This window comes from Sorex araneus, chromosome 4, assembly GCF_027595985.1.
Source record: "Sorex araneus isolate mSorAra2 chromosome 4, mSorAra2.pri, whole genome shotgun sequence".
Taxonomy (NCBI): domain Eukaryota; kingdom Metazoa; phylum Chordata; class Mammalia; order Eulipotyphla; family Soricidae; genus Sorex; species Sorex araneus.
Window position 1 is genome coordinate 36,006,644 of NC_073305.1, and position 14,661 is coordinate 36,021,304.

General features: G+C 51.9%; 1 protein-coding gene across 1 annotated transcript in view; it reads left to right on the forward strand.

Moving 5' to 3' along the window:
• ITGA9 (integrin subunit alpha 9) overlaps window positions 1–14,661 on the forward strand; it is a 327,700-nt gene that overhangs the window by 13,193 nt on the left and 299,846 nt on the right. The window contains exons 2-3 of the mRNA XM_055137107.1: window positions 6,275–6,402; window positions 8,141–8,247. Of these exons, the coding sequence (XP_054993082.1) occupies window positions 6,275–6,402; window positions 8,141–8,247 (235 nt within the window). The remainder of the gene's footprint in view (window positions 1–6,274; window positions 6,403–8,140; window positions 8,248–14,661) is intronic.

Genomic DNA, 14,661 nt, shown 5'->3' on the forward strand with positions numbered 1-14,661 from the left:
CCTGCACGCCTGCTTTGCATGTGAAGGATGTGCATTGGATGGGTACAGCCCCCTGTGGCCTGATGCAGCCCTTCCTGGTACCCAGTGATCAGCCAGGGAGGTGAGTGTGTGGAAGAATGGGGGCAGCTAAACTGCCACAATAGGGAATTGTTGAGATTGGCAGGAGTCTGAGGGGGCCGCTTTAAAGCACATGCCCTTGGATGCAGATGCCCTGGGTTCAAATCTTACCATCTTCTGGTCAGGGAAATAGCTCAGTGGTCCATATCTTATATGGTGGGGAGCTGAGTTAGATTCCTGGTACCCCTTGGCCCTCTGACACTGCAGGTATAGCCCTGGAGGCTTCTACAAATGACTATGTGTGATTGTTGTGGACCCCAGTATTGACTGCATATAACCAAGGGGTTTTGAAGCCCCTGGAGCATTACTTGGGGGACTCCCCCCTCTGCCCCTGAAAAGAAATAAACCCATCAGATCGTGCTGTCTGGTAAGATGCACCCGGATGCTACGGATGGGCTCGCCTTGAGCCACAAATGAGCCAGCCTGTGAGCACAGCTGGTGGAGGCAGATGACGGCCCATTCCCTGAGGGGTGCAGGAGCCCTGGCCAAGCCAGCCATGACACTAGCCGTGACGGTCTAGCTAAGCAGGACTGTGAGCGAGACTCCCTGTATCAGGGAGGAGAAGCTCCTGCTGTCTGCAGCCTGCCCAGTTCTGGCACACCAGAGCTTCCAGACCTGAGTTCTGACTGGGAGTCAGGAGAGCCCACAGTCGTCACACCCAAGGTCACACACTGGTGTGACTGGCAAGAGAGGGGGCCCCCGATTCATGTGGGTTCCGTGTTCTGGCCTGTGTGGGTGGGCAGAGTAGGGCAGTGCCCCTGACTGCTGAGGCACGTGCTGCTTTGCACGCTCAGGAGAGTCTCGGGCTTTCTCTCTCTGTGCACCTGCCTCTCAGTCTGTAGACGTGGGAGTGGGTCAGTGCTTCCCACGGGTGGGGGACTTGAGGCGTAAATAGGGCTCAGTCCCCTGGAGGATCTCCCAGGGGCTGCGGTGTGTTCGTGGCCTCAGAGACCCAGGACAGGGTGCTGTCTGTGAACTCAGGTGCAGCCTTGGCCGAGGAGGGCCTGGAGGAGAGCATCCGGGCTCTCTGCTCCTATGGGTCCCCCATGCATGTATCTCTCTGCTCCCCTTGGAGGTGCTCCTCGGGTGCTCCGTAGACCAGAGGCATCTGGGCATCTGGAGCACTTATGTGTACTGGGACTGGGGCAAGGAGAGAGCCCAAGCCCTTTGCACGGTTGAGGCCTGCTGTTCAGTCCAGAGCACTGCCTGCCTCCCCTCTGCACCCCCACTTCCAGCAGGCACACCTTGGGCTCCTGGCACCCTTGGGCCTGAGGAGCTGGGTTCAGCATTGAGCCATCAGGCCATACCACCTGGTCAAGAATCGCTTCCCATGGCTTCCCTGGCCTTGTCCCCCACCCACCAGGTCACCATTACCCTGGGGCAGGGAGCTCATATTAGGGGGAAAAAAATCTACTAAATATATTCTGGGACCCAGAGATGGCTCAAAGGGCTGGAGCACATGTTGCACATGTGGGACCCCTGGGTTCAGTCCCCGGCACTGCATGGTCCCCCCAGCACCCCCAGGTATTCATGCCACCCCCAGGACATTCTGATTCATCAGGCCGGGGCCTGAGCACCTGCATGATAGTTCTGCTCTCAGGCCTTCTCCCTGCTGTGAGGCTGAGGACCATCTTCAGCACAAGCAAAGGGAAGAGTTGGCCTGAGTATGGACAGGAGCCTGTTGGGACCGGTGCTCAGGTCCTTCACAGCCCACCGTGGCCCCGTCTAGTCTTATTTCCTTCCTGTGGGCCCCTGGCCTGCTGGCCGGCCCCCCCAGTCTCATTCTGTGCTCCCTCCTTGACACAGTTCTCACTTGTGGTCCTCTTGGACCCTTGTGGGGCCCACGGGGAATGTTCTCGTGGTATGTGTGCGGAGAGAAACATTTAAGTGTTTTGTCAGGGGCATCAAGGGTCTTGTGGAGAGGGGCGCCTGAGTGGCTGAGAAGGAGGAGGGTGGGGGGGCGTGTGGGCTTCTTTAGAGCTCGGAGGACAAGAGGAAAAGCAGACAGTGTCTTTCCAGTGACTTCTGAGCTCCGGGCCGCTGTGCTCTGTCTCCTGGGATCAGCCTGGCGAGTGGCCATCGGAATTAACTTCAGAGGAGTGAAGCTCATCAGCTGGCCCGCAGCCTCGGCCCAGAGCAGTGCCAGGTCACAGAGGAAGCCACGACGACGCTCCGCAAACCCAGACACTTCGGGCTGGTGTCCCGCGTCCCACCTGCTCGGGTTATAGCTCACGCATGCCCTTTTCTCCGACTTCGTTTCCACAACACAGTGTTTGTCGGGGGGAGGGGGGGGAATCTTATCAGAGGCTCCGATGAAGAGTTTGAACCTGAGGGTGGTTCTCAGCCCCATCCTCGGCTGTTGGAGCCACCAAGTGAGTCCTTGAGGCTGGGAAGGGGAAAGGACAGAGCAGGAACTTCCCCCGTCGGTCAGTTCTCTCGGTCTGGGAGGACAGAGCCCGGGAGTGAAGCTCTGCAGGGCCTCGTCCTGCTTGGTCAACTCTGGAACCTGGGTCTGAAAGTTGGGGATTATGGCACTGCCTGGATCGTCCAGTCTTCGAAGGGCAATTTGGGGGACTACCCCGACGAGAAGTTGACTGTTTATCGCAGCCACTTCCTTTCCTTTGTCCACGGGGAATTCCCCGCCCTGGCTTTGTTTCTTGTGATTTTTGAGTGGGGAGGTGGAGGGTTGAGTCACACCCAGCGGTGCTTGGGGGCGACTCCTGCTCGATGCTGGGGGTAACTCTGGGTGGTACTGGGGAAGGGGATCATGGTGTTGTGGGGAGTACACGGTGCGAGATGGAATGTGGTGCTCTGGCCCACTTGCACCATCTCCTGGGCCCAGTGTCTTGTGATTTTTATGAGCTGAGTCGCAAGTGGCAGTGGGCTGTCTGTGCGTATGTGAGCTGAGAGGCACCGGAAACTTTGGGACCACACCCCTCTGGGGTTTGATGTGTAGAGGCAGCATCAGTGACCCCCAACACTATTGCGGGTCTGGGTGGGGGGGCGCTCTGTGGAAATTCAGTTGTGAGCATTCCAAAGTCCCACCTGCAGCGAGGGGCCCTCCAGGGGCTCCACCCACCCAGCCCAACTGCTCTGTGTGTGTGTGTGTGTGTGTGTGTGTGTGTGTGTGTGTGTGTGTGGTTTTGGGTCCTGGCAGCCCTGCGCCACCAGCTACCCCCACATGTGGGTGAAGGAAGTGGAGTGATCTGATCTGTGTAGAAAAGGTACTGAGTATCCCACCCGGACACCCAGAGGCCCCGCTTGGCCGTGGGTGTGAAGACTCTTCACAGGGAAAGAGCCCTCTTGTAAGGGGCACTTGCTCTCTCTCTCTCTCTCTCTCTCTCTCTCTCTCTCTCTCTCTCCCCCCGCCCGCCCTTGTGTTCTGGGGGGAAGAGGTGGCCTGGGCGCAAGGGGTAAGGTGGTGTTCACGAGTCTTCCCGGGAATCTGGCCGTGGTCTCTGAGTGGGTGAGGTCGGGGCCTCAACTCTCCCACCTCTGTCTGACACAGGCACTTCCGGGATCTCTGTCAGTGGGGTGTGGGCCCAGACTGCTGCGGAATGGGGGCCAGTAGGTGATGCCCAGTATCCCAAGATGAAGGAGACTTGCAGGCCGGGGAAGGGGCCTGACTCTCCTTCCTATGTGCTCATGTTCTGCGGGCTATGTTTGTGGGTGTGGGGTCCTTGCATGCCCAGATGGCACCCCGACACAGGCGGGAGCTGACAGGACTGGAGAGGTTTGGGGATGTCCTGCTTCCTGAGCATTGACGAGGCCTGTGGTTCGGGTCTTAGTGTGTGCACCCTTGTCCGCACGAACCCCTTCTGGCAGGCGGCTAGTGTGCTCTCCCTCTCTGGTCGACAGAGCTTTAGCAGGGGGACTCTCTGCCCTTCTGGACACTCCCAGAAACGTGTCTCTCCCATTCCTGCTGTGTCTTGCTCTGTGGGGCCTGCTGGGGATGGCCTATCCCCAAGGCAACATCCCAGTTCAAGTCGAAGGAGGCAGAGTCGCTTTCTTGCCTGAGTATAGACACATGCTTTGCTCTGGTTTGCTTCGGGCTGGAGAGTGCTATTTATAGTGCTCTCCCCTACCCAACCCCAGTGCTCTGTCTTTCCTGTCCCCCCCAGCCACTCTCACCCCAAACTGGGAGGTGTGGGTGTTTGTGGAGGGGGATAAGAAGACAGATAGAAGACAGATATGGGATTGTAAGTGATCTTTTTCGTTTGGTTGGTTTTGTTTGTTTGGGACCACACCCAGCTGTGCTCAGGGGTAACTCTTGGCTCTGCACTAAGAAATTACTCCTGGTGGTGGCTGGGGGACCAGATGGGATGCAGGAGATCGAACCCATGTTGGCTGTGTGCAAAGCAAGCACGCCTTACCTATTATACTCTCTGTGGCAGAATATGGAGTCTTTATGTTTTTGATTTTGATTTGAGTTTTTTGGTTTTAGGTTCACATCCAGCAGTGCTCAGGGGCCCCTTGATGCTCAGGGATGTGCTTCAGGCACTGCTCAGGGGACCAGATAGTGCCAGGATGGAACCTGGGTCTCTCACCTCCATCCTTTTTAAAAAAAATTTATTTATTTTATTGAATCACCATGTGGAAAGTTACAAAGCTTTCAGTCTTATGTCTCAGTTATACAATGCTTGAACACCCGTCCCTTCACCAGTGCACATGTTCCACCACCAAAACCCCCAATATACCTCCCACCCCCACCCCCCCACACCTGCGTAGCTGATAAATTTCACTTCACTTTCTCTTTACCTTGATTACATTCCATATTTCAACACAAAACTCACTATTGTTGTTGGAGTTTCCCTCCCAAAAGCAGCCCTGCTGACAAGGAAGCATTTGATAATTAGTTTTCCATTGCTGAGAATGAAGAGATATGAAGTCACGCGGCCGTGATAGTGGCCACGCGATTTGGGAGTTCTGGATATTAGTATTTTAGTAACTAAGTCAAGGGAGATTTATGTTAGAAATTGCATCATTTCCCTTTCTGGGGCAATATGGGGCTATGGCTTAGTTCACAGTCTAGAGACATTGCTGCAAGTAGCTGCTGGTACCAAAAGTAGTCTAGCTGGCCTCCGGATCCTGGTCGACCAGCAGCAGAGCGGTCGCATAAACGTGCGGCCACCCTCGCCTCCATCTTTTTGAGCTATGACTCTGACCCATACATTTCTAATTTTTTAAAACTCATTTAATTTTTATTCAATCATAACACATGTATATGGGTGCCTATGTAATAATAGATACAGTTTCATGAATTCTACATGTGTGTGAACACGATTCAGGCTGCATAGATCATAAGAAGCCTCTCTCTCACCAAGCACCGCCCTTTCCTCCTGACCTCTGACACCAGTAAAATTTCTTCTGCTCTCACTCTCCAGTGAATCAGTGTCCTGTTCTCCGCTGGCTTTGACTCTCTGCTATATCTGTGAGACTCATCCACAGGGTTTCAGTGGAATCTTTACAAAGATGGATTTTCGATGCTGCAGAGACCTCTTCTGTGTTCTGTGCCACAATTTATACCCATTCTAGTACTGGTGGACCTTCAGATTTTTTCTAGTTTTTGACTGTACTATTCACCTGGGACCAATTTTGTACGTGTCTCCTAACTGCACTTCTGTTGAGTGTCTCTCTCTCTAGAAAAGGTACTGCCAGGTCACATGATAGGCATTTCCACGCCCTATTGGAAGTGATTGGGAGGTCTTTTAGAGTGATGTGGTCACATTGTTCATTATTGCAAGGCCAGCTGTTCCGTGTCCTTGCCAGCATCTGGAACTTCTGGCCCTGGCTCTAGCCTTTTAGTAGGTGTGAAGTGGCATCTCATTTGGATTTTTCTGATGAAGATAGTTGAGCACCTTTTCACGGGCTTAATATTCATTTAAAATACCCTCTTCTGCCTGGATCTGCCTAAGTCTTTGACCCTTTATGCTGTTGGTTGAACTTTCTGTGATTCATAGTTCTTTATAGAAGGACGTATTGTTGGCTGTGCTCTCAACACCCTTTAAGCTTTTAAATGAGCCTGGGGCGAGTCTGGGGGCGTCTCACTGCAGGACCGGGCACCCGCCAACTGTCCCCGTGAAGCCTGCAGACAGTCGGCTTGGCTGGCCTCTGCGTGGTGTGGGTTCTGACACAATGGCCTTTCCTCTGTATACAGGGTTCTCGTGGGCGCACCAAAGGCGGAGTCCAAGTACAGTACCTCAGTGAAGTCCCCCGGAGCTGTGTTTAAGTGCCGTGTCCACACCAACCCCGAACGGAGATGCACCGAACTGGACATGGCTCGTGGTAGGTGGCCCTCTCTGCCAGATGGGAAAGAGCTGTGCTTGGCCCTTGATTCTCTTTCATTTCTTCCCTCCTTGTCTGCTCTTTCTTTTCCCTCCCTTCCTTCCTTCTTCCCTTCCTTCCTTCCTTCCTTCCTTCCTTCCTTCCTTCCTTCCTTCCTTCCTTCCTTCCTTCCTTCCTTCCTCCCTTCCTCTCTCCCTTCCTCTCTCCCTCCCTTCCTTCCTTCTTCCCTCCCTTCCCTTCCTTCCTTCCTTCCTTCCTTCCTTCCTTCCTTCCTTCCTTCCTTCCTTCCTTCCTTCCTTCCTTCCTTCCTTCCTTCCTTCCTTCCTTCTCTTCCTCCCATCCTTCTTCCCATATTTCCATCCTTCTTTCATTCCTCTCTTCCTCCCTCCCATTCCCCTTTTCTTTTTTCTTCCTCCTTCCCTCTTCCCTTTTTCCCTCTCTTATTTCCTCCCTTTTCCCCTTCCTTCCTTCTCCTCTTTCTTTCCCTCCACCATTCATTATATATTGGTTACCTGTTACTAAGCACTGGGAGACACTGGGTGAACAAAACAAAGAACTTGTCATCCTGGGCTGGGTCTTAGTGACTTAGAGTGGAAGAAGGCTGCAAAGGTGACTGGGGGGGGATGCTTATTGCCTAGATGAGTGGGCCAGTTGAGGCCCCCTAGCAGAGGAAGGTGCATCCCATGTGTGGAGCTGGACAGTGGCGTGGAGGAGCTGGGTATATATGGGGAGGGTTGGGATGAGGGGCTAGATTACACGGGACCTACAGGCCAGGGTAAAGTGTTGAGAGTTTATTCTATGTGAGAAGGTGGAAGCCACCAAACCAGTCTTAGGGTTTCTGTTTGCATAGAAAGAGATGGTCAAGGCCTGTGTGAGAAACCCTCTCTCTGGCCTCGTGGGAGACAGACCATCTTTAGAATGGAAGCCCAGCTCTGCCCATTGTTACTTGGCATCTACGGGGCATGTTCCATAACTTCTTTGTCCTGGTTTGCTCACCTGTAAAGTCAGGATTGAGAAGTCTGCCTTCCCGAGATGAGCCTGAATAATGGAGATCACTGAGGACTGTAGGCAGGACAGTGCTTGGCGGGTACCAGGTGGTAACCAAATAGGAACTGTTTTGGTTCATGTTAACTCTCACTTTGCCCTGATCCCTTCTCATTCAGACCTTCCCTATCTCATTCAGACCTTCCCGTTAGTCATGTATTTTAACTGATGAGTCATGGTTTGTTTTAGCAGACAAGAGCCTGTTCTGCAATATATTCAGAAGGGTTTGTGAACTGTCCGAAGCTGGGGATGGTTCCAGCGTGGGAGCCCCTCCCCACATGTCCATCGTGAACAGTTTTGGCTGCGCAGTCCTGGTTGGGGTTAATTTACCCTTTGCTGCCAACTTCTCCTTGTTCTCTCCTGCCCTCACAGACAGGGCTGTAGATCCACCCCTCACCCCCTTTGAAAATCAGACAGTGGAGCATGGCCTGAACCAAGCCTTCCTTTCTCTCTCTCTCTCTCTCTCTCTCTCTCTCTCTCTCTCTCTCTCTCTCTCTCTCAAAATCTCTCTCTCTCTTAAAATCTCTCTCTCAAAATCTCCTGTCTCAAAATCTCTCTGTCTCAAAATCTCTCTGTCTCAAAATCTCTGTCTCAAAATCTCTCTCTCTCTCTCTCAAAATCTCTCTCTCTCTCTCTCAAAATCTCTCTCTCTCTCTCTCTCTCTCAAAGTATTTCTTCTTCCCTCTCCCTCCAGGGAAGAGCCGGGGCACATCCTGTGGGAAGACCTGCCGGGAAGACCGAGATGATGAGTGGATGGGGGTGAGCCTGGCCCGGCAGCCCAGGGCGGATGGCCGCGTGCTGGTAAGGAATCTTGGATATCCCCGGGGCGGGGGGTGGGGGGAGGCACAATGAGCAAGGATGACCTGGATCCCTCAGAGGGCAGCGTGATGTGGTGACCAGGGCACAGCCTTTTGTGGGTGTCTGCTTAGACACACTGTTGATCTTGCTATTTTCCTCACCTGTCAGAATTATCCCTGCCAGGGTGCAGAGGTGGCAATTGAAAAACAATAACACGGGGTCCAGGGAGCTAACTCAAGGGGCTAGAGAGCATGTCCAGCAAGCACAGAACCCCAGTTCAGACCTCCAAGGCCCTCCTGGAACTCCCAGCGCTGCTGTTGGGGGAGATCTGCTCATCCTTCCCATCAAAACCCCAAACCAAGAAAAAGCACAACAACAGCAGGAAAATGACAAGGTGTATGTGAAAAGCGCTTTGTGATTTTTATTTATTCCTAAGTATTTGTCTTTAGTATATGCCTCTTTAGATTGAGACTATTTCATACTAAATGCACAGACCTTGGGGCTGGATGTGCCTTGCACATGAGAAGCCCTGGGTGCAATCCCTGGCACTGCAAAAGAAGAATCACAGATCTGAGTCTTACGGTTCGGGTTTAGGCAATTGTACACACCTGCGTGACCGTCTGCCCACGAAGACACAGCAGATTTCCATCAGTCACCCCTCCAGCCCATATTCTCAGGCTCTTTCTGGTCAACTCCTCCAGGCAACCTCTGCTAGTAATTTGTGTTATCATGGTTACTTTAGATTTTTTTCTAAAACTTCATGTAAATTCTAATTAAAAGGAAAAAAAACCCCCTAACTTCAAAGAAATATATAGTGTGTGTTCTTTTTTTCTTTTTTTTTTCTTTTTGGGTCCCACCTGGTTATGCACAGGGGTTACTTCTGGCTTTTCACTCAGGAATTACTCCTGGCAGTGCTCATGGGACCATATGGGATGCTGGGAATTAAACCCAGGTCAGCTGCGTGCAAGGCAGACGCCCTACCTGCTGTGCTATCGCTCCAGCCCAGTATGTGTTCTTTTCTGGAGCCTTCTTTCTCTTTGGAATAAAACTTGGAGACTCGTCCACACAGTGTATGGACCAGGAGATTATTTTTATCTGTTCCAGTATGGTAGATCAGTTTATGCAAAGCATGTTACTTTTTTAAAGAAGTTGAAGTAGTATGATTTAAAATACTGTTAATCATGGTTTCTTGTGTACATAATTCCAGCACCAGGCCTATCACCGGTGCACCAACTTCCCCACCTGAGGACCCCAGTACCCCTTCCTTCCAACCTCTTCACAAACTCAGTTTTGTGGATCAGTTCTACGGTGCTGTAGCCCTTTGTTACTTCCTTACTGTGTACCATTAAGTCCCACCTACAAGTTGGACTGTATCTGTCCCTTTCCTTCTCACCGACCTTTCTCAGCATGATGTCCTCTAGTTCCAACCACGTTGAGGAAACTTGCATGAGTTTGTTATTTCTTAGAGCTGTGGATATTGCATTGTGTATCTATATCACGTTTTCTCGATCCATTTATCCATAGTTAGACATTTGGGTTGTTTCCCAAATGTTATTTTAGCTAGTGTACTAAGTGCTGTGATAAATATAGGTGTGCATATATATATTTTTTGAGTTAATGTTTTATGTTTGGCAGGATAGATGCCAAGAACTGGTATCACTGGGTCATAGGGGAGTTCTACGCCTATTTTTGGAGAGACCTCCAAATTGCTTTCCATAAAGGCTGAACCAGATGACATTCCCACCAAACAATGGAGGAGAGCTCCTTTCTCACCACAACCCCACCAACGCCGCCTGCTTCCAGACTTCTTGGTACCATTCTCAGTGGTGTGAGAGGATCTCAATATTGTTTGGATTTGCATTTCCCTAATCATGAGTGACATACGAGCACTTTCTTCTATGCCTGTTGGCCATATGTGTGTCATTTGGGGGAAAGCGTTCATTTCCTCTTTATAATGTTGGATATTTTGTTGTGGAGTTTTGTGAGTGAAAGCTTCTTATTTCTGAATGGCCATTGGCCTCCCATGCTGCACTAATGTTTTCTGATCTATTTGGCGCTTGAAGGGAGAAGTCTTTGCCCTTGTGACTGGGAAGAGAACCGAGTGTGCTTGCTGAATGGACCAGCCACATGTGTGTATTTAGATTTATCAAAATGACATTTTAATCTCCAGCTCCTCAGTCACGTTAGCCACATTTGAAGTACTTGACAGCCACAAGTGGTCCTGGCGACTGTCTGCAACAGAGTGTAGAGAAAATACTTCATCCTTCCAGAGAGCCGCATGGCACTCAGCAGTCAAGGAATCCCTGATGCTGTTAGAGGTTTTGCGTTGTTCCTTTTCCTTCTTTCACACTTGCCAATTGCAGACGCACACTAATGCATTTGACATGCACAGTACACATGAGTGACTGCTGGTGGCTTTCCCTGACACCGACATGGGTTCCCATGGCTCCTGCCCCAGAAATGCAGCAACGGGGATAGGGACCCCCTGCCTTTGTAGACCCGTTCACACCCTTGAATTTTCCCGGTGTTCTGTGAGGAGATTTTCCTATGAAAGTGCCCTGTCTTACTGTCTGGAAGGGAGCATGGGAGCTGGGGAGATGGCTTGGAGGGGGCAGGAGCATCTGCTTCCCGTGGGGAGCGCTGGGTCCACCCCCTGGCATTGAATCACCCCCAGATACTGCCAGGGAGCAGAAAGTCAGGAGGATAGTTGTGCTTCACTGTGACTCACTGGGCCTCCTCTGGACGGCACGCTGTGACACTGAGGGGCCACACTGGGTTTCACCCCGGAGCAGCCTTTCCCGGCAGAGCTGCTGAACTGCTCTCCCCACGACCCGAGGAGTCAGTTGTGGTCGCTCTCCTCCCTGGCCAGGGTCCCGCAGCTGCACACGCCGCTCCCCCTTGCTGGGCCTGGAGGAAGCAGCTGGCTGCTGTCCCCAGAGCTGTGGGGCCTCCATTCTGGAAACCATGGCAGGTTCTGTTGGGGGCCCCTGAACCCCACCGTGAGCCATGGTTTCCAGTAATCGAGTCGCTGTTTGGGGCTGCCCTGGACCCCTTCCAAAGCTCCACATTCCTCCAGACGAGTGGCCTAACCCCGACCGGACGCCTTGACCCGGGAGGGCCAGCAGGTCTGCTCCCCCAGGGGTCAGGGCTGGGGCTTGTGGAGGGGGGGAGATGAAGTTGGTCTGCTGTGAACATGGGTGGCCTGAGGCTGGGCTTCAGGACAGGGAGGGGGAGGCTGGTCCAGTTCCTGAGCGTGTCAAGGCTGGTGCCGGAGGGTCTGCTGTGGGGCCCTTTGCTCTTTGTGGCCTCGCTTGTTTCTAGAAGTTTCTGCATGACAGCAAATCAGCATGAGGAAGCACCCCCCTGGGACGGGAACAGCCCTGAGGGTGGGGGTGGGGCTGGGCTATGTGAGGGGCGGGCCCTGTGAGCGCCTGCTGGGATTTGCTGCATGCAATCATGTTCCTCCCTTGGACACGTTTCCTGAGTCCCCACTCAGTCAGCCACTGGTGGGGAACGGGTGCTGGAGAAGGAAGGGCACCCACATTCCTTGGGGTCCGAAACATGGGGGCGTCTGACTTATGTTTTCTTTATTGCTGAGTGTTCCGTATGGAAGTGAACTGTGTGTGCAGGCTTTCTAGACCTTTTGTAGCATGCAAAATGGAAGCTGTCTATGAAACAAGTTATTCTGCCCCACTCCTCCCCCTACCTCCCAGCCCTGGGCCCCGAAACTTCATTTTATTTTTTTTGGTGGTGGTGGGCACCTCCTAAGCAGTGCTCAAGGGACCCAGGGACCATTCCCAGTGATTCTCCATGCACTGAGCAGGGTGGTTCACTGTGAGAGTCTGAGGAAGCCATGATGCTGGGGACCACCAGGGCCACTCCCATAACACTTGGGGCAGGGGCGGGGGACCACATGGTGTCAGGGATCAAACCTGGCTGGGATACATACCAGGCGTGCTCTCTACCCCTATACTATCTCCCAACACTCAACTGATTTTTTTTTAAGGGGTTTAACTACTTTAAGTATGTGTATTTTTGTGGCCGATTTCTTTCACCCAGCACCGTGTCCTTAAGGTTCATCTTTCCCATGGACCTATGAGAGGATTTCCTTTTCCAAGATGCAGAATCATTTTGCATCAGGTAGAATCCCCTTTCTTCCTTCATCTGTTGGAGGACACGGAGCTGCTCCCATCCTGTGAACCATACTGTGTGTGACCGTGGCTGTGCCAGTGTCTCCTTGAGATCCTGTCTCCAGATCGCTTTTGGATGAACTCAGGATGGCTGGATTCTTTTTTTCTTTATTGCTTTTTGGGTCACACCTGGCAATGCTTAGGGGTTACTCCTGGCTCTGCACTCAGGAATTACTCCTGGCGATGCTCCGGGGATCATATGGGATGCTGGGAATCGAACCCGGGTCGGCCGAATGCAAGTTAAATGCTTTACCTGCTGTGCTATCGCTCTAGCCCCCTGGTTGGATTCTTAAGTGACTCTGTACTTGGTGTGGTCATTGTGTGGACCCACCATCCTGTGTTTCAGAGCACCTGTTCTGTTCACAGGCCCGCCTGCAGAGGACCAAGGCAGGGCTCCAGTTTCTCCACTGTGTCACCAACACTCAGGTTCTGTCCTTCGCTTGTTTTCAGTGACTGGGAGGTGAGGGTTCACTGTGGATTTGATTGGTGATGATGAGCATCGTTTGGTGTGTTTGTTGCCATCTAAGTCTCCTCTTGGGAAACTGTGCAAGCTCTTTGCCCGCTGTTGAATGGGATCATCTGGTGTGAGTCGAGTTGTTGGGGCTTTCGGCATGCATGTCGTCTTGCTGAGAGTGGCTTGCTCCCCTCTGTCCTCCTGGGTTAGACTTTTTCTTCTCAAAGTGTGTCGTTGGTGACAGCAGCCCTGTCTGGAAGAGGCTGAGTCTCCTTTGTGCCATCCGGAACTCTGTGTCATACTGTCATCTTGCATAATAAACTTCCTTGGCTTGTGGATGTGCTTCTTTTGTGTGGAGCCACTCGGGAACAGAGACCATGTCTCCTTGTGCACTCTGCACCTGGAGATGAACTCTGAGGTGTCTGCTAAGTGCCGGCCTCACTGCAATTAGACACTAGACCAGTTGTCAGCTCTTCTTGGTTGCAAATCCAGGTGGTTGATGGAGGCCAGAGGCAAAATGCTATCAAAAGCCCTCTGTAGGTACCCATGCGAATAAGGCACAGGGAGTGCTAGCTCAGTCCACATGGTCTGTTGGAGACCCTCCCTCCCTCCCTTCTTTCCTCCCTCCCTCCCTCCCTCCCTTCCTCCCTCCCTCCCTTCCTAACTCACTCACTCCCTTCCTTCCTTCCTTCCTTCCTTCCTTCCTTCCTTCCTTCCTTCCTTCCTTCCTTCCTTCCTTCCTTCCTTCCTTCCTTCCTTCCTTCCTTCCTTCCTTCCTTCTTGTGGAGAAGTGCACAGATGATCTGCCTACATTTGGTTGGATCTTCATTAAGTGGATTTTCATCAGCATCATAGAGGACCCTTCCCCCTACTTGCTGCTTGGGCCAGCCCCTCCTCCTTTCATGGGGCTATGGTGTGGACCATCAAGGGCCTGTTTCCCCTTGCCCCACACTACCACTGTTACCAGTGGCCCAGAGCTTGGGCTGGGTTGTGTGGGGTGCATCCTCAGTAGCTGGAGCTGTGACTGTCTGTTCATGGAGATGGCATGTGATTGAGGCTGGGGATAGGGACCCAGGAGCCTCCGGGGTGAGCCAGAGCCAGCCCGAGATGTCGGGACCTCTACCAACCCAACACTCCCTAAGAAAGACACACTGTTTCCATCTTTGAGATAAGCTATTTGTTTTCTTTTTCTTTTTATTCTTTTGGGAGGGAAAACAATCTTGTAACTTGAAATATGTCAGATTCTAAGATTTGTAGTGGCACTAGACTCTCCTCCCCATTCTTATCATCATTTGGGCTCTGAGCTCGATCAGTGTGGCGATTTGGCGAGCAGACTCTTGTCTCCCCGCCTTGCCCTCCTGGCCCCTTCTAAGAACACACTGGGAGAGATTGATGGGGCTGTTAATGCATTGGAGATTGTCCCGAGCATTTTTTGTTTTTGGATGTTGGGGTCAGATTGACATTTGTGTATAATGTTATTCAGAGCTAAACAGTCTCTTCTTTCCAAAATTTATACTCAGAGTCGCTTTTCCTCTGGATACTACTTGCCTTTGACACTTAGATCTCTGACCTTACAGAATACTTTAATGGTAGCTTAGCTTACTATGGAATGCAAAGTTTGTATCTTCTAAAAATTCTCCAGGAGATCTCTTAAATAAGTTATGGCACTTAAAAACCAAAACAAAACCAAGGAGACAATAAAGTCGACCTCAGACACATCAAGTCCTTCCGTTCACGGCATGAGTTTGCGCCTGATAGATCTTCATCTCTTTT